Source organism: Salvia hispanica, chromosome 3 (assembly GCF_029641045.1).
Source record: "Salvia hispanica isolate PSC_SH4W2 chromosome 3, Shi_PSC_v1, whole genome shotgun sequence".
Classification (NCBI taxonomy): Eukaryota; Viridiplantae; Streptophyta; class Magnoliopsida; order Lamiales; family Lamiaceae; genus Salvia; species Salvia hispanica.
The window spans coordinates 32941720-32960554 of NC_142694.1; the positions used below are offsets into that span (position 1 = coordinate 32941720).

General features: G+C 37.8%; 3 protein-coding genes and 2 non-coding genes across 6 annotated transcripts; 2 read left to right on the forward strand and 3 right to left on the reverse strand.

Annotated features, from left to right (window-relative positions):
• The first annotated feature begins 153 nt into the window (after nt 1-153).
• LOC125216510 (uncharacterized) lies at nt 154-2823 on the forward strand. Its single transcript, XM_048118243.2, has 6 exons — nt 154-1024; nt 1114-1191; nt 1524-2008; nt 2108-2247; nt 2409-2475; nt 2556-2823. Exons 1-6 carry the CDS (start codon nt 256-258, stop codon nt 2592-2594), a joined length of 1578 nt encoding a protein of 525 aa, XP_047974200.1. The 5' UTR covers nt 154-255; the 3' UTR covers nt 2595-2823.
• A 390-nt stretch (nt 2824-3213) lies between these two features.
• On the reverse strand, nt 3214-3285 carry TRNAW-CCA (transfer RNA tryptophan (anticodon CCA)). Its single transcript has one exon. It is a non-coding gene; the product is annotated as a tRNA-Trp (tRNA).
• A 287-nt stretch (nt 3286-3572) lies between these two features.
• LOC148930593 (B3 domain-containing transcription repressor VAL1-like) lies at nt 3573-9866 on the reverse strand. 2 transcript variants are annotated; one of them, XM_089069114.1, is made up of 15 exons: nt 9741-9866; nt 9524-9601; nt 9214-9349; nt 8114-8195; nt 7914-8030; nt 6991-7610; nt 6763-6859; nt 6492-6666; nt 6015-6091; nt 5823-5903; nt 5511-5726; nt 5378-5427; nt 4990-5103; nt 4679-4743; nt 3573-4291 (listed from the first exon to the last, which is right to left on the reverse strand). In XM_089069114.1, the coding sequence occupies exons 3-15, from the start codon at nt 9324-9326 to the stop codon at nt 3753-3755; spliced, it is 2346 nt and encodes a 781-aa protein (XP_088925240.1). In that variant the 5' UTR covers nt 9327-9349; nt 9524-9601; nt 9741-9866; the 3' UTR covers nt 3573-3752. The 2 variants fall into 2 exon arrangements, with proteins under 2 accessions (XP_088925240.1, XP_088925239.1); XM_089069113.1 differs by having other exon boundaries at nt 6991-7619.
• Nucleotides 9867-13332: 3466 nt separating this feature from the next.
• Nucleotides 13333-13442, forward strand: LOC148930594 (small nucleolar RNA snoR100). Its single transcript, XR_016137485.1, has one exon. It is a non-coding gene; the product is annotated as a small nucleolar RNA snoR100 (small nucleolar RNA).
• Nucleotides 13443-16542: 3100 nt separating this feature from the next.
• Nucleotides 16543-18835, reverse strand: LOC148930595 (trans-cinnamate 4-monooxygenase-like). The gene is made up of 3 exons (XM_089069243.1): nt 18102-18835; nt 17499-17632; nt 16543-17421 (listed from the first exon to the last, which is right to left on the reverse strand). Exons 1-3 carry the CDS (start codon nt 18668-18670, stop codon nt 16826-16828), a joined length of 1299 nt encoding a protein of 432 aa, XP_088925369.1. The 5' UTR covers nt 18671-18835; the 3' UTR covers nt 16543-16825.

The following is an 18835-nucleotide window of genomic DNA, read 5'->3' on the forward strand; positions in this document are numbered from 1 at the left end:
ATGACGATACAAATAAAAATAGTTCAATGTTCAATATTTGCCTGGATAGAAAGTTAACAGTTTCATAACTCAATGAAAGCAAACTACTCATATATTCAAGCCCACAAATCATAATGTAAGTTCAAAGGAAGTTTTAATGAAAGCCCAAACCAAACATGCCCATAAATCGTTTCAATTTCTCAAACCCTTGAATTTTCCCCCAATTTTCTGCTTTTCGTGCCTCCGTCGATCGCAATACCAAACCCATCATTTCGAATGAACAGCAATAAGAATTATCCTGCGAAATCAGGTTCTGGATGCATTATTGAATCCGCCATGGATGACCTCGATCTCGACGCCGCGAGCTGGGTTCTCGATTTCCTCTTGCGGAAGCCGCTCGAGGAGCGGACGCTGAATTCGCTCCTCGGCGCGCTGCCGCTCCCGAAGGACAACCCCAAACTGCAAAAAATCATATTGCTGAAGAAACTCGAGTTCGAGCTCTCGCCGCCTTCGTTTTCCGAAGCCACGCTCGATTTGCTGGAGCAGCTGGACGGAATTGAATGCCGGAGAGGGAATGAGGCATCGAACGCCTTAAAATCGGCGTATTGCTCTGTGGCGGTGGATATTACGCTGAGGCCTCTGAAACACGGAGACGACAGCAAGTTTATTCTTTTCGAGACTGTGAAACGGGTTTGGCGGGGGAGGATTGGGAAGATTGAGAAGAGTGCACAGAGAGGGGGCCTCGGTTCCGAGCAGCTGTGGGTGTGGAAGGATGAAATTGAAGTGGCGGTGTGGGAGGATAGTGTGTGCCAGAGTGTTTTCAAGAAATTTGATAGAGATTCGGCGGAGAAGGCTGTTAGGTTTTATCTGAATGAGGAGAGAGATAAAATGGGGCCTTCATTTCTTGAATCAGTGGCTGCTGGACTGAAGAGTGGGGAGGGTTTGTTCAAATTTAAGCGAATTGAAGTGATTAAACGAGTAGCTGAAGAAGAAGCGTTGTCTCTTAGTGTTGTTAGGGCTGCGAATGGAAGCAATGGCAGCGTAGGTGAGTTTGTTGGCTGTTTTATTGTTAATTGGTTCGATGCTATGTGGAAATTGAGAGTTTTGTTTTGTGTTCTTGGATTCTATTTTAAGTGATTAAGCCAGTAGCTGAAGAAGAAACGCTATCTCCTTGTGTTGATCGGGCTGCGAATGGAAGCAATGGCAGCAAAGGTGAGTTCTATATGAAAATTGAGAGTGTTGATTTTTGTTCTTGAATTCCATCTCAAGATATGATAGCTTTGAATATGTGTGGTTATTATGTTAAATTGGTTTGATGCCGTGTTACATTTGAATGTTTTATTTCGTGTTATTGAATTCCATCTCAAGTTTTGATTGTTTTGAAGTTATGGCTTATAATATTCTTTGTTTCATTTTATCTGTCTTGGTTGTTGTTTATTGTTGAATTGGTTCGATGCTAGCGTGTGAAATTTGAGAGTTTTGTTTTGTGTTCTTGAAATCCATTCTTTGTTTCATTTCTTCTGTCTTGGTTGCTGTTGATTTAGAAATGCACAAGGGGAAAATCAAGCTTAAAGATAAGCTTGTTGGTGTGAGACGTGTGAGATCTACAGCTGGGAATTCGAGAGGAGCAAAAATTGTTGACTGTGACGAAGCTGATGAGGCAGAGCCATCGGGTAAGATACATAGAAGGTCACCACGCAGTGCAGAAACAAATGAAGCTTGGGAAGCCCTTAAAAAGAGTTCGAAGGAGCTCCGAGCATCTGTTAAGGATCCCCTTCCTGATGCATTGCGACTTGCTGATGCAATCCACGACGGTCTGAGGCAGGATAAGCGTCAAGAAGTGGCTGAAAACAGTAATGTTGAACCCAGGCGGCAAGATGAGTGTCAAGACAGGGCTGGAACCAGTAATGATGGACCCAAAATTCCCGTTACAGATGGTGATAGAGTTGTTCAATCTAGTGTTGCTAATGCCAACAATGTGCATAGGTCAAGTTTGATGAAACGGAACGGAACTGCTCGTACATCAGAGGTAGTAAGCTCGCTCTTGTTCTGTTTACTGCACTTGCTTATTTGGCTCGATCATTTGTCTGCTCTGTCATGTTTCATTTCTTTTGAATGGTGTTTGCAGTGGGATGATTCGAATGATGGATCACCGATTGACACAGTTCTCAAACCATCGCCTTTGCGGCAGTATGATGGGAAGAGGAGGAGGAGAGCTCGGAAGTGGAGCCTTGATGAAGAAGAAACTCTGAGAATTGGAGTAGAGAGGTATGCACTATCCCTTACTTCATTTGTAATGGGAATTTGCAAGATTGATTTTTTTTTTATTAATAATTTCTCAAGTATCATTTTAAATGGAGTATTATATTCTGTACTCTGTATCGTACGACTATATATGGGCTTAAAAGGAATTATTCGATTTCATGAAGGTTTGGAAAAGGATGTTGGAAGCGGATCCTTGATGAATACAGAGACGCGTTTGATGGCAGAACTGATGTAAGTACACTCTCCGGCTTCCCTAAATTCATTTCTCGCGTCTTGTTTCGTTGAAGTTATTAATGGGTTTCCGGGTTCAGGTTGATTTGAAGGACAAGTGGAGAAACATGTGCAAGTAGTGACGAAGAAACATGTCGTATTTTGCATGTAAAGGTAGAGCTTTGGTTATGAGCTTCTTGACTCAAGTAGATGCAGTTGAATGATGGTAGGTAAACCAGTAGAGGAATATGCTTGATAATGTGAATAGATTTTTGTATAACTTGTAATAGTTGGTATAGTTTGGCTTATGTGTTTTTATTAGGTTGTAAGAACTTGCTGTGAATGAAGGATAAAATAATTCTCCTTGAAGATGTTTTAATTTTGTGGTGACATAATTCAAAATTGAAGCGTATGTATTTTTTCTTGGAAGTTAAGTTCAATTTAAAAGTTTATTGTACTTAAGCACGTTATTGTATTTTAGTATGGAAGATTTAGGGCTTTGATGAAAAAGGGAGAGTTTTGCGTGAGATGATTTCACAGGTCGTAGAGCGGATTTGATGGTAACCCTATTGAAATATTAACAAAATCTAGAACTGTGTCATTCGATATTGGTTAAAGTTAATGGGTCAAGATCTTCATAGAGCAATTGTGTTTGGATGCGATTTGAACCTTTTTAAAGCATTAACTTATAATCATCTTTGTAATGGAAAATTAATTAAAAATAAATAAAAAATAAATAAAAATTAGTGGATTGGGGATTGAACCCGACGTGAATCGAACACGCAACCTTCTGATCTGGAGTCAGACGCGCTACCATTGCGCCACGGATCCACATGTGCATAATCTTAAATTAATTATACCTATGTTTGGAAATTAATACTAAACTAATTGGAAACTTTATAGTATTTCATTTATAGGCTATTGTTCAAATCCAAAATAAACTAAACATGTATACAAAAATTATGGCACTAGATCAACATGAATGAAAATCTCTACCTCAAGAAAACACATAAGAAAATAGAACCAAAACCTTTTCTTGATGTACATTGCTAGTTGCTACTCTGGGGGGATTTTTCTCCAAGTATAAACACACAATTCATGTTTCCACCAACATAAACTAAAACGAAAGTACTTTTACTAAATTTATAAAATATGTATGTCTCTCTATATATTTATATATATATTGACAGAGTTTAACAAGACAGATAGACTCTATAATCTAAAAGCAACTGTAAGAACTCTTGAGAAAACCTCTCTATAGTTTCAACGAAAACACAAACAACCAACTTCTCCGGTCTTCACTCTCCATTCTGGCCCGCGAACACGTCCACCGGCGAGAAAGCAGCCGAGGATTCCGCGAGGATCTCGTCCTCCCGACGGGGGTCGCAGTTCAAGTCCAGTCCCCCACCCCTGCTCGTCTCCTCGGGTTGATCCCCGTTGCTGCCGCCCGTCTCGTTCCCCTTGTTGTTCATGTCGAGGAGCGCCATCCCCGCGATGTCTTCCTTCGCGGCCCTGCTGTCCTCCTTCTCCTTCTCCTCGCGGTCCGACTGCTTCTTCTTCTTGCGCATCATCAGCGTCTTGAAGCGACGACGGACAGTCAGGCAGACGTTGCACTTGCACGAGGGCTCGTGCTTGCCCTTCCCGCTCGGAGGCTGGATGCAGACGATGCATGTGCAGCCGGGACGGTGGCGCGGGTGCCTCGTGGTGGCCCCGGCCGAGTTATCTGCCGTGTCGGCGACAGCATCGCCGAGGACCGCAGCGTTCGCCAGAGCGTCCAGTCCAGACGGCTCCCCTCCTTTCGACGCCGCGCTTTCCGTGCCCCGTTGCTTCTTGTTTTCTGCGGCCGGAAACGAATAAAAACTTTCAGAAACCATACAAAAAGCCAGGAAAAAAGCAAGACAACATAGTAACAATTTGTAAATGAAATGCAATGTGTAACGAGAAGGCGACGTCTAACGAGAAGGGTGTTACCATACGCAATGTGTAAAGCGTGATCTGTATTCGTGAGGTTCACACGAGCTCGAGTTTTTCGGACGCGTGTGTGTTTGAGAGAAACAGAGGAAAGGGGCTTTTGAGAAATTAGATATGCATATAAAAGACGAGAAGGCTTCTAACGAGAGGGTGTTACCATACGCAACAAGCAAAGTGTGATCTATGTTCGTGAGGTTTACACGAGCTCGAGTTATTCATATGCATGTGTTTACAAATTAGACCAATCCCTTACCTTTGTTAAGGCTAGAGGAATCGAGATCTCCCGGGCTTACATCCTCTGGAGCAGAACACGCAGCCCTGAAAAGATGATCACAAGAGTGGAAATTCGTATTAGCATCACAAATCGACTCATTACCAAGAAGTCATACGAGTAGAAGTCGAATTCGATAGCATCACAAAATTGACTAATTACCAAGAAGCAATCCTCACACATCAAAAACATAACTATGAAGATACATATTCAAAACAGATCATCAGCATTACTACGCTAGGAATTTAAATCGTCGTTAATTTGTAACATGTTCGAAACACCACTGGACTAACCTGCTCGAGTCCCAGATATTATCAGAACATAGCCACTTTGCAGACAGGAGTGCATTGGCAGGCAACCTTCGCCATTTCGAACAACTGTCGCATTGAACCAGTTGTTCCTGCCCACTGAAAGTAGCCGTTTCACAAATCTCGTTGTCAATACCACCCAAAAAAGCAGAATTAAATGACGTCTATCACTTGTTTAGAACGCCAAACAGTTCTATTAGTCTTTGCAATTGGGGAAGCCTTAGATATGCCTAAATTTTTCACATCATGTTCGATTTATAGAGCAAAAGAATAAGTCTAAAGGTATACGAACATAAGTCCACACTTGGATGAGTGCTCTTAACTCTTAAGAAGTAACGACAACGGTAACGAGCTTAAAAATAACAATCCTTACCCAGAAGGTTGAGAAATGAAAATAGTCTTCTTTCCAAAAACAGGTGGCTCCTACACAAGATAAGACGATTGTCAACACGAAACTATAGCAAAAACCATCAGAACTCAAAACTGAAATGCTTCTAAAATTCTACCTCGAATTCTTCGAATTCATAGCCATCAACCGTGACCACAGTTGGCTCAGAAGACGGAGCTGGACGAAGCAGCTCCTGAGCTTCTTCCCAAGTGACCCTAAGTTCAGATGCCTCGTCGTTATTCATGTGAAGCCTCTTGTTTTTAATGTTTCTAGCCTTCTTCTTCTCTGCTGTGGTCAGATGCGGCTGTGGATCGTCAGATGCTCGGCCTCCGTTCTTCACATCATTTAGAGCATCAGAGCATCTCGATTAGAACAGATATCGAAATTTATCAAAGCAAAAATCATGGCAAAATAGCAAATAAGAACATACAGAAGTATGAGTATCATTAACCCCAGAAAATGACGCCTCTCCCGGAGAATCACAGTTCAAGGATGGTGGTGCTTGTGGCTCCTAAATAGTATTTACAAGAGATCGATTAATCTTTCAAGTTTTGAATAATGCAAAATCAAAATCCCTAGAAATTAAAAAAAGGGAAAGGGGGGAATGCCTAAAGTTTCTGACCTGCACATCAGTGTTGTTAGCTGCCTTTCGACAGCCTATGACGAGCTGGCTCCCGGGATCGATCCGACTAAATATCACTAAACAAAGGCAAAGAAGGCACGAAAACAAAAGAATTAATTCATCAAAATTCAATCAGAAACACCATATTCCCTTTGAGAGATGTAGCAATTGATGGTAAAACAAACACAGCTCAGCACTAAGAGATTCAACAGTTTCGAAAATTAATTTCATCTTACACAAAGAACTACCATTGACTTCAATTTCAACATCCAGATAGGAATGGTGAAGAAAAGGAGCAAGAAAACGAAAATGTAAGGTGAATAAAACCAAAAAATACTAGTGGCAGCAATTAATGAGGATCTTAGTTCTTACCAAGTGTCATATATATGAAAACAAATGTCAGATGAATAGAAATCGAAAAGTTTTGAAGCGGTCTTCATCTCAATGTTCGACACAACACACAAGAAAAGGGTGTACCTGTGTCACCAGCTTGTAACTGCATATTTTGAATGCATGGGGTTACTCCCTCCAAAACATACATCCGACTATTATTATTAGGCCAAAATCTGAACTGAAACGTCCACTCTTTGCCCTTTATGTCCTGAATTCTTATAGGTATACCTTCCGACTGATTGATAGTAGGAAAATACGCCTGCTCAGCATATTATTTTGTAAGAACATAAGAATAAAAAGGGAAAGATACAACTTTTAAATGAAAAACTGCAAAAATTCGAAACCAAATACTCACTTCAGCACATGCTTTTGGAAGGACCAGACGACCAATTCGCCCAGCATCACTGGCACTAAGAGTCTTCTCGAACAATGGTACAATAGTGGAGTTAAAACTAGGAGTCGAAGGTTAAGGCAAATTCTTGATAAATGTTAAAAGACATGAAAAGCAGGCGACATAATCGAAGTTATGCATAATTAAAAGTACAGAAAGATATAAGAAAGTGTAAATGTATATCATGGATACTCTCCCGATAATTGCTGCAATTCTTGGTCTGTGATCTTAGGCCAGTACCGAGGAAGTAAGTGTTTGCTGCCCCGCCCTTCGGTAGGAGGCCTAGGAACACGCGCCTGTGAAGCCGATCCTTTATTCGCCTCCGAGCCTGCTGGGCTGTGTTTGGGGGGTTTGGGGGAGACATGATGCGCCTTTTGCCCATGTTGCAAAGAACCTTTCGACGCTTCATTTGATTCGACCATCCCACCAGGAACAGGCGCGCCCTGAGCAGGAATAGCCAGCACACTGCTTGAACTAGCCAAATGAGAGGTCAGTGAGAACTTCAGGGACGCAAGAGCTAGAGATTCATACATATCTTTGACCCCTTGTTTTGGGCGGCTGTAGTCGGGTTTGGCAGAAACAGACGATGAACCATTTTGGGGGTGACTCTGTACGCGTTTACTGTTTTCTGTATATCTAATCACAGGTTCTTCTTTCTCGAGTTCGACTGCTGGAGGCACACTCCCTATAGCCCTCGACATCTGCAGAAGCTTCCGTGTCTCATCGTCAACTTTAAGTCCAAGCAGTATCGGCTGGGCCTCCTGAGAACTTGTTTTGTTGACAGATTTGCCACCTGAAATAATATTTGGAATCTGCAAAAACTATTTAAGAATCAATTTCATATAACTAATTGAGACATATGTGGAGATTAAAAACAATTGGCTAATATTATTTCCAATATCAAATTACACGAGATGTAGCGAAGAACGCTAAAACTGCAATGATAACTGAAGGTAAGATAAATTCATATATCAATCACGAATACGATTTCAGCAACACATACCAATAATCGTCAGAGTGCTATAGCCTATAGACAATCAAACTTCTTTTAAAAATAGAAAAGAACAAGCTCGAAAAACACATATAGCATCTTTCAAGAAGAAACGAACTATAACCTGCATTGGCTGCGGAGATTGAATTTCCAAACGCTTAACACAACTTATGCATGCAACACCACCTACATCCATGTATTCAAATAAATGTTTTGAAGCAATGCATCCACAGTGAAGAATCTGCCGAGCGGAAAAGCATAAGGAGTTAGTTAATATAATTAAAAAGGTGCAGGCTAAAGACGCGGGAACCAAACTGTCATTACCTTCCTACATGTTCTGCATTCCCTCCAACCAGATTCGTCTGAATGGAACGACTCACAGAAAACAGAGTTCTCATATGCAGATCTGAAATCCACATCAAAACTACATCAGATCAAGAAACGAGCAGAAAATATAGACGAACAAGTGATCAACAATTCACACTATGAAATATGGCAAACCAGTGCATCTAAATCTGTTTCCCTGTAATAGGAGAAAGAAAACAATGAAAATTTGTAAAAGAATAAACCTTTAGTTACTCGTCAAAGATACAAAATACGAAAAACGGAAGAAATGCTCGCAGGCAACTAAACATGACCTACTGCTGCCCAAAAATTATCTTTGATCACTCATATAAGAATTCATGATATTTTTACTAAATATAGATCAACCAGTCATCATCAGCTATGATCTTTGCATTAGTCCATCTTTAATCCTCTAATCCCATAAAAATAGCAACAACTATTATCATTTTCCCTTTTATCTTTTCAAATAAGAGAAACACATAATTAAACAAACAAAATACTTACCAGATTGCTACCAAGCTCAGTTGCAACATTTCAGACAAGTAAAAGGCACAGATGAAATATAGGGGAAAGTAAACAACGAAATTCGAAACGAATAAACCTTTAACCCTCGTAAAAGATATAATACACAAAACCACGAGAAATGCTCTCAGGCAAGTAAGATATGAGCTACTACAGCCCAAAAATACTCTTAAACCACTCATATACAAATTCATGATGTATTTACTAAATATAGATCAAAGAGTCCATCACCAACTATGATCTTTACATTAATCACATCAAAATAGCAACTTTTTTCATCCCTTTCACTTTTACCTTTTCAAATAAGAAAAACACAAGCAAATACCAGATTCCCACTAAGCTCAATTTCAACTTTTTGTCAAGAAAAAAATACTAAATATAGAGTCAAGTGGAAGCAAAACGAAAAGGCTATTCATAGTAACAGAATGGAAAAACAACGAATCTATATTTCAGGCATCAAAACAGCCGCATCCCCAAACTGCCCTCGAGAAATTGGAAACCAGACCTGCAATGGCGGTGAGCGAAACAGGGCCATAATCGGAATTTAGAAAAATTACCCGCACTTGAAACAAAGGGAAGCAAATCCACCGGATTTCAAGCTCCATCCTCTCTTCAAATCCAACGACGTCGTTCCGCAGCACTTCTCATTCATGCATTTCTTCGACCCCATTTCTCTCAAATTCTCAGGATTTCCTTCAAAACCCCAAACCCAAAACTCATCACGATCAAAACCCTAAGCCCAGATCAAACGAATTCAAACGAAATCGACACATTCCCACACCTCAAATCATTTAAAAAAGGCAATATCTCAAACCCAAACTCAATAATTCAAAAAATTAAAAATAAAAATCACATCTTTCCACTCACCTCGTCCGAATCCAACGAATCCAACGTCCGCATGCGAAGTTCCTCAGACGAAAACAGAGCCCATGCGCCCAATTGCAGCTGAAAACGCCCCAAATCGAATCTGAGACTTCCGCAATTAAATTGAAAAAAAAAAAGCTGCAGAAAACGAAATAAAAGGAAACAAAAAAAAAACAGCGGCGGCGGTCGGTGGGATGAATCAAGGTGAATATAGTAATACCGAAATGACGATGCGGTGACAGAGAGAGAGAAAGGGAGAGAGGAAAGCGTCTAAGCATGCAGAGAGGGAAATGGGTGCAACGATATGCATGCACGACATTTGAAGAGCATTTCACAGTTCATCGATACTTATGTTATAAAGAAATTTCCCCCAAAAATCAAATCTTTTTACCTTTTTTTTTTTAATTATTTTCTAGGCTGTTGGCATTTGGGTTTTACTGGTTATTGAGTTCTTGGTTATTATTACTGTGTGGACGTTTCAGACATATATATGATTGGATGGGCCGAAGGTTTCGTAGATTCCCATGTTTGGTGGTAAAAAATGTGTCAAAGTCTTGAGGTAGGTCAAGGGGTGTAAATCTTTGGGTCTATGGGAACATGGTGAGGTATATTTGGTGAGTGAGGGGTGCGAAAACGGGGAAGGTTTTGTTGAGTCGGATACATAGAAGTCGTGAGACCTGGTCCTTTGTGGCTCGTTGGTGCGTATGCAAAAGCAAGTGGATGCGGCAAAATTACCAAGCATGGTGAAATATGGGTTGTGTTATTTACTGTTGTTAATTAATTTAAATAGATGCGGTGCAGTAAAAGAGTCGTTGGGTAAAGAATATGTAGATAATAGCGCATTTAATCATATTTATGATTCACCGGTGTGCACAGGTAAGTAGTGTGAAGGTTTTGTTGCTTTGCATAGAAAGTCATGTGATTTAGCCGTTGCAGCTAGCTGGTGCGTACGTGTAAGCACGTGGGTGCGGCAAATTTACCGAGCATTGTAAATCTATCACATGTGTTATTTACTATTGTTATTTATAAGAGAAACGGTGCGGTGAAAGTTTCGTTGGGTCAAATATATAGAAAATAATGCATTTAATTGTATTTATGATTCATCGGTGTGTACAGATGAGAAAGTAGAAGCGCCCATATCATCTTAAATGAGTAGCATCACGTTTTACCCGCAAATACGATGAGTAGGTGGATTCGGCCAAATCACCTTTAATTAGTAACGTAAGACTTTACCGTAAATGAAGGGATGCATGTACACACAAACAAATAGTCTCAACGGCCTAGATAAGACTTTTTATCTCCTTCATGATGACAGGTAAGCATGCAGGCACCGCTAAAGATATAGGTGACTAACGTCAAAATTTAGCAGTTACGACTCCATATGTAATACTAGTGGTGGATCGGTAAAACTTCCATAGGTATATCATATGAAAAATTGGTATAAAACGATTTTTTGTTACAACCAATTTCAATGTTGATACCGTATCGCCTCTTTGGTATATTGAAATTTTACGGCATACTGAATTTTGATACAATATATAGCAATACTGTTAGTATAATACTTATATTCTAAATATATACTCCCTTCGTCCGCGAATAGAAGTTCCGTTTTTTCATTTTAGTCCATTCGCGAATAAAAGTCCCGGTTCACTTTTACCATAAATGGTAGTAGGGTCCCACCTTCCACTAGCTCATTCCACTCACATTTCATTTAAAACTAATATATACAAGTGAGACCCCTATTCCACTAACTTTTTTTCACTTACTTTTCTTAACATTTCTTAAAACTCATACCGCTAAAAAATGAAACTTCTAATGGCGGATGGAGAGAGTATTTCATACTATATTCGATATTTATAGAATGTGTTGTTTTAAGGTATATATTGATGTCGATATATACACGGTAGACTATGATTTTAGTTGGTATTTTGATATTTTTTCCCACCCTATGAAATATGTGTGCACATTTAGTAATGTTTACATATAAGAAACTATGTAATGAAAATTACATTGGAATGGAGATATGAGAGGCTGTGCATGCATTTATATTTGCATTTTACTAATATATACAAGTAAGCAAATGATCATTACTAAATTTCTTTAAACGAGCATTTCAAATTTTATTCCTGCATACACATGGGAAAGTAGATGCGGTCAAATCACCTTCGATGAGTATGCGCAAATACAGCGTCAATATATCATGTTGTTTAATGAATCGAGATTAATTTGATCCCATATTATAGCAAATATAAATCAAAAGACAAGATTTATTATACATACGTAGCATTATTCCCATACTAAATATTATTCAAACCACCCAAATAACATATCATAAAAATAAACCATATCAAATTCACCAAACTAAACACCACAATGCATGCATCATGAAACATATACTATATGTTCATATTAAATTCAGTATTTTAGTTAGTACCTATCTTTTTACTGTAAAAACTCTTGTCTAGTACGTATTCCAAACCAAATAAAAATAGGTATCGAAATAATTTTTTTCAAAAAACGTTACAATTTGAAAAGGTTATAAAAAATTAGGTTAGAATGAACAATTTACCATGTAATATGTATAACTTTCTATATATATGTCTCAAAAACTCGTAATATACAATAATTGATAGTACTACGTACACAAGATGATTATCAAATCAATGTAAATGTTCTTTTGATTTAACGTTAGTCAAGTGTTATATTAACATTAACATCGATACATGATATTTCAATGTTTTGAAAGCTCCATTGGAAAATCAATCAAACATAGAAATATAAGTATTTATTACTACTATAAGTATTCAAGCACTGGCAGATATTGTAACATCGTGACGAATACATTGTTAATTCGAATTCGATCAATAATTTTTTAAAACTAAGACTTATTGATTAAAATAGAATGACGTTAGTATTAAAATAATAATAAACAACAATCAAAATCAAGATTAGTCTTATCAAAATCTCAATCTAGCTTGTAACCAAAGATTCAAGACCCTCTACGGCTACGAGGCAAATAAGAAATAATTGTTCATCATTCCTTTAAATTTTTAATAATTAATTATACAACTACAAATAGTTTTAAAAAATAAAATAAATCATAAATATTATATGCACTATTCATGAGAAACTCTCGTTTAGTTAACATTTAACGCTATTTATTTTGTTTAATATTTTAAGTTTAATTATGATATCTAAAAAATTACTAATCAACGTCATTAATTTTATGAGTATATAAAATCAAAACATAATTTATTTTTCTCTACAAAACAAATACTCCATGTTTAGAATTATTTATTTTATTTAATATTAATATTTTGATTCTTAAAATATTATTAATTTCATAAATCACCTAAAAATGATAAAACAATTTATTAATCTTGTTATACATAACAAATCAATTTTACATGCACTAAACGAAACATGCAAATTAGCAAATGAGTAATGAATTTGTTACAGTACATACCCACTTTGGCCCAAATACAGGCCCAATAAGCCCAACAAACAGCATTTCCGTGAAGCCCTAGCTAATCAGCTCGCCTATAAATACACTATTTTTAATCCAAACAAATCAGTTCTCCAATTCCGATCTTTCGATTAATATTATCTCCATCGATTTTCGATTCAGCTTCAAAGCCGATTTACTTGTTCTAATTGAAGATCTGACTGAACTGATAGGTCTCAGATTCAATCACTTATTTTGAATTCGATTCATCCCTCTCTCGATCTCTGTGTAATGCAATTACTTTTGTTCTATTCTGTTTGTGATATTGGATCTGTGTACAATAAGCCGATGCTCTGGATAAGAAAAATAATGAAGGAAGCATGGTAGTGTGCACAGAGAGCGATGGTGCAAGGTCTACATGTCTGCCCCCTCCGATTTCTCTTCATGACTTGGGGGCCTGGTTTTAGACCTACATTTTCTTCGATTTTCAATTCTAGTTTTTTTATTTTAAAACAAACTCTTTTTTGTTAGTACTATTTAATTTTAAATTGATTTTGCATAAGCTCCATTTTTTTTTAAAATTATTTTATTTTTCTTATCCTCGGTTATATCCAAAAAATTCCATTGTTAGCTGAAATTTGATCCGATTATCAAATTAATTTAGTAATCAGCTCTTAATTGGAATAATTGTTTTGTAAACATTCATTTTAATATACAAGCATGATTGAACCAACATACTGGGACCTCACAATTATAACAAATAAATAGTATAAAAACATTTTTTTTCTTCGAATATAAAGATTACCTTATTGAATTAAATTTGTGACCAACAAGTAAATCACAGTATCAATATATAATCTTTTTGATTGTCACATCAAATGATTTGCTGGCTTCAATATTAGATTACGTATTATACACAGAGCTATATTTGAGTCGAATTTATTCAAATCCTAATCTCATAAACTTTGTTTCTAAAAGGAAGTCGAAATTTGTTGATTACACTTGAAAAGAGTTTAAAAAATTTGAGTTTTGCACATGTGAGCCCATTTTATTTAATAACTCATGTTGTAGCCCTTTTGTGAGCAAGGTTGGTTGGAGGCTGGTGAAAAATGGGGAATTGAAGTAGCTTAGTGGTAGGTAAGGTTTTGGAGAAGAATAGAGAAGTCCGGCGCGTGACTGGCTGGAATAGGCTGAGGAGGAGGAGAATGGGCGCAGATTGAAATGCTGGTTGATCTAAAGAGCCGCGGATTATAGCTTATGATTTGCATTGGAAGAGCTCCAGCGGCAGGGTTTATCGCCACTCATAACTCTTCGCGCTCAACGGACTTTTGAATTCCATGGAATCTTTTGAAATCGCGTTTCACTGAATATTTCTTTCTTTCTTTTCATTCAGAAATGGAGCTACATTTCAACCATAAAAGAGCTTCAATAAATCTGTTAATAATGATATCATAAATTCCATTTTGTACAGAAAATTTTACAAGAAATAAGATTAAAACATAAGAACAAACTTCTTAATATAGTCGTATTTTTGTTTAATCATCTAAGCTTTTGTTGTTACTTAAAAATAAGTTATATAAAATAAAATTTTAACAAGTGATTTTCACAAATTTTAAATTAGGCATACTCTTTTGGAATAGGAAATACTACTATTACTTGTTAGTATCTCACAATTTCAGCACTTCGATTCTACATTATCACATAATTGCATTTGACACAAACCATTAAAAAAGCAAAATCTTCAGAACCTAATCATCATCACCACTTCGATTCCGACTTCCGCAGCATCGCACATTGGCATTTGATCAAACCTTTCGTCAAGTAGGTACACACTAAACTAGTAAATCACAATGTAATTTTGCACAAAAATACCCTAATAAGGCAATCAATCAAAAAGCAAATCTTCACTGAGGCATATTATCAAACACCTTATCCTTATCATCACCATCACCATCGTCCTCATCATCCCCATATCCACCTCCCATCCGGCAAACTCTCTACCAAACACCCTTCTCCACCGGCAAAACGGACAGCCTGGGCTGCCTGAACAGCGCGAATTCCACCCCTTTCAACTCCTTCTTCATCTCCGCCAGCCCCACCGCCGCCCTCATCTCCCCACGGCCCTGACGTCCACCGCCTCCGCCTCGTCGACTCCAATCTTGCCCTTTTGCTCGCAAACGAAATACAACATTCCATTTGATTCCTTTCTTGGGTCGACAACGATGTTGCAGAAGGAAGGAAGGGGAGGAAGAAGAAGGGAAGAGAGATAGAGGAGAGAAGGTGAGAGAGAGAATGAGAAAGTTATTAAATAAGCCTACACAATCAATTAATGCGCTGACACGTGAAAAAATCAAAACTTTGAACTGACGAAATTGCCCAAACCCCTAAACGGGTAGTTTCGGTACAAAACAGTGAAAAATGACTAATTTTGAGATAAACGCTTAGTCCAGAGTTGTCTGAGGATATTTTTAAAGCCCAGGGTTCATCGGCGAGATAAACGCATAGTCCAGGGACTATTTTTGTAGTTCACTCAAAAGAAAAAGAGTGAACTATGTAAAATCGTAAATGGTACTTCATCTTTCACTTTTGCACATAAATGGTATCTGATTTTTATTGTAATCATTTTTGGTATCTATAAATCACATTTTTGGTACATGCAATTTTCACCCCAAATTACCCTCTAAACAAATTCATTTTTCCATTTTTATCATAAAGAGTATTTTGGGCATTGATAAAACTAGTACCAAAAGTGATATAATAATATCTTCTCTCATTCTCCTTACTCCTTATACTATTATTATTAATCAATATTAATATTATTATTTTGATATTATAAATTAATAATTAATTTTTTTATTATTATTTAAATATACTTAATTATAATTATAGTTATAATTATATTTAATTATTATAATAATATTATTATTATAATAGTAAAAATTAGTAGTAGTAATTAATAAATAATAATTATTATTTTATATTAAATTAATAATTAATCAATATAGTCTTAATTAAAATTTAAAATTATGAATTGTATTCGTAATGATAAGAGTTGAATATTTTTAGTTAGGTGTTTCAACCCTAAAATGAGTATAAATAATTTAATTAAAAATATTCATTTGATTTAATTATTTTAAATAATTAGTTTAATTAGGTGTTTTGTTATTGATTTATATTATGAGTACAATTAGATGTATGTATAAAACACTAAAAAGAAAGAAGAAAAAAAAGAGAAAATAAAAAAGAGGAAACATAAACTAAGGAGAAAAAAGAAAGAAGATAAAATACTAAAAAGAAAGAAGAAAATGAAGAAAATGAAGAAAAAAAGAAAGAAGAATAAACTAAAGAAGAAGAAAAGAAATAAGAAAGGAAGAAAAAAGAATCACATATTTGGTTCTATTCAATTGAAATTTCCAAAAATATCCTCCATAACAAAAAAATCGCATGTTTGGTACCTAGGGTTATTTTTGTAATGGAGTACCAAAAACGATATAAAATAAAGATCAAGTATAATTTATGTGCGAAAATGAAAGATCAGGTACCATTTACGTAGTTCATTAAAATAAAAAAACATATGTTTACGAGGGACATGTATTGTACTAGTATATGGAGTAGTAAATTTTGATACAAAAGTTATACTAGTATATTATTATTAATAGTACATCACTTTTCAAATTGCTATAACTGGTAGTACATGTTGTTTATAACGACCACATGTAATTAAGGGGAAAAAGGAAATCTAAATTTGGTGATCAAAGTTGTAGAGCTTACAAAGTAATTTAGAAACAGTATAGTCAAGAACTCTCACCAATATTATTTATGTGGTGGTAACCTTATTTTGATAAATAATGCCTCAAGCATTAATTTATCGGCTTCATAACGACTGTGTAATGCTTCAAAATCCGGGTAGCAAACTGCCCGTTGTTCTCAGTTGTATCGACTTTTGACTGCCCGGGTGGCGGCAGAAGCTCGAAATTCTGCACGAGCCTGCCCAAAGTGATGCCTAAAACGGGCATTGCAATGACAATGCCTGGGCAACTCCGACGTCCTACACCAAATGGCACGTATTTGAGGTCATTCCCGGTTGTATCAACCTTAGACTCCTCTTCCAAGAACCTTTCTGGCCTAAACTCTTCGGCCTTGTGCCAATAGGCCGGGTTGTTAGCCATCCACCACGCGTTGACTAGGACCCGACTCTTGGCCGGGATGTCGAACCCTCCTAGGTTTTCTTGGTGAAGGTTCATGTGAGGGAGTAGGCACGGGACAACCATTCTATAGCGAAGAGTTTCTTTGATCACGGCTTGAAGGTATGGGAGTTTGGAAGTGTCCGACTCGGTCACTTGGTGTCCTGGGCCGAGGATTGCGTTGATCTCAGTTCGGAGCTTGTCTTGGATTTCGGGATGGTTGATGAGTTCCGCGATTGCCCATTCTAGTGCCCAAACAGTTGTCTCGATCGCTTCACATTTGAAATACATTTATTTTTAATACCATGAATTCTAGTAAAATCTTGTATTTTATCTATTGTTTACTAACCCGCAACATTCAAGTTCTCAACAATGTAAAGAACATTGTCTTCATTGATCTCTCCATTACGTTGAGCTTCAAGAAAGTGATCAACACCACATTTCAAGCCCTTGTGTTCTATCTTTTTTGTGGATGCAATATTCCTACATTCAAAAAGAAGAAAATTTATATTCCATCTGTCCCAAAAAATAGGCTTGTTTTTATCATTTTAGGCCGTCCTCTAAAATTGAAAAGGTTTTAATTAATTACATACCACTACTCATATGGACCCCATAATCCACTAAAACCACTTCCCTTTCTCTTTCTTCTTTTTTCAATCTTTTTCTTATTTTACCAATTGTACATTAAAACACTTGCCACATACAAGTTTGGGAACAAAGATTATCATACTATCATTCATTTTAAAAAAATAAAACTCAATTAGACCAATTAATACTCAAAACAATAAGTAAAGTAGTAACCGAACTAGACTGAACAGTCCCATTCACCCCAACAAACAGCACAAATTACACACCAAATTAGAGAGAGAGAGAGAAAAAAAAAACTAAACCTAGTCGGTAAAACAAGTTAGCTTTTGATAGTTCAAGTATTAACAAGATAAGAGAAACTCACTTCCTGTGTTGAAGAAAAGTATCCTTGTACAAGTCCAACCTCCTCCTTGTCACCTCCTTACACACCTTCAAATACCCCCTCAAGAATGGCCTCAACATAGGTATAAAATCCCCAAAATTATAGTTCAAACTCTGCCCCAACCTACTCCTCTCCGCATTCACACTCTTCAACCTCACATACTTGTCATCCTCCTCACTCTCAAATCTCTTATCAAACATCATCTTATACACATTGTTATACACCATGAGCTCCAGCCTCCGCCGCAGCACCACCCCTTCCACCGCCGCCTTAGGGTTTCTCCTCACGTCCGCCACCACGGCCTCCGCCTCCGCCTCCCAGTCGGCGCGGTAGTGGGCCACGGCCTTGGCGGTGAAGAAGGGGGCGGTGGTGATGCGGCGCATCTTGCGCCAGTGGTCGCCGTATTCGGTGAAGATCATGTCTTGGCCTTTCCCGGTGAAGATGTCGAAGACGATGTTGCGGGAGCGGGACCCGAATTCTTTTCCTTTGGTGAGGAGGACTTGCTTGGCGAGGGCGGGGGAGGAGACGACGGAGATGGGGAGGCTGCCCATGCGGACGAGGAAAAGGTCGCCGAAGCGGCGGGAGAGGGCGGCGAGGTCGTGCTGGTCGAAGGCGTTGCCGAGCTGGAGCCAGCTGCCGAAGATGGGGAGGGAGAAGGGGCCCGGGGGGAGGCGGGGACGGGGGCCCGGGCGGAGGAGGAGAAGGAGGGGGAGGAG

Excerpts from the sequence above, each read along its gene's own strand:
- LOC148930593 (XM_089069113.1), bottom strand. The coding sequence starts at position 9,326 with ATGGGGTCGAAGAAATGCATGAATGAGAAGTGCTGCGGAACGACGTCG. Across the intron at positions 6,667-6,762 it reads TTCCAAAAGCATGTGCTGAA|GCGTATTTTCCTACTATCAA; the intron begins GTGAGTATTTGG and ends TATGCTGAGCAG. Across the intron at positions 6,092-6,491 it reads GTTACAAGCTGGTGACACAG|TGATATTTAGTCGGATCGAT; the intron begins GTACACCCTTTT and ends GCCTTTGTTTAG.
- LOC125216510 (XM_048118243.2), top strand. The coding sequence starts at position 256 with ATGAACAGCAATAAGAATTATCCTGCGAAATCAGGTTCTGGATGCATT. Across the intron at positions 1,025-1,113 it reads TGGAAGCAATGGCAGCGTAG|TGATTAAGCCAGTAGCTGAA; the intron begins GTGAGTTTGTTG and ends TTCTATTTTAAG. Across the intron at positions 2,476-2,555 it reads CGTTTGATGGCAGAACTGAT|GTTGATTTGAAGGACAAGTG; the intron begins GTAAGTACACTC and ends TTCCGGGTTCAG.
- LOC148930595 (XM_089069243.1), bottom strand. The coding sequence starts at position 18,670 with ATGGGCAGCCTCCCCATCTCCGTCGTCTCCTCCCCCGCCCTCGCCAAG. Across the intron at positions 17,633-18,101 it reads ACTTTTCTTCAACACAGGAA|GAATATTGCATCCACAAAAA; the intron begins GTGAGTTTCTCT and ends TTTTGAATGTAG. Across the intron at positions 17,422-17,498 it reads TGAGAACTTGAATGTTGCGG|CGATCGAGACAACTGTTTGG; the intron begins GTTAGTAAACAA and ends TCAAATGTGAAG.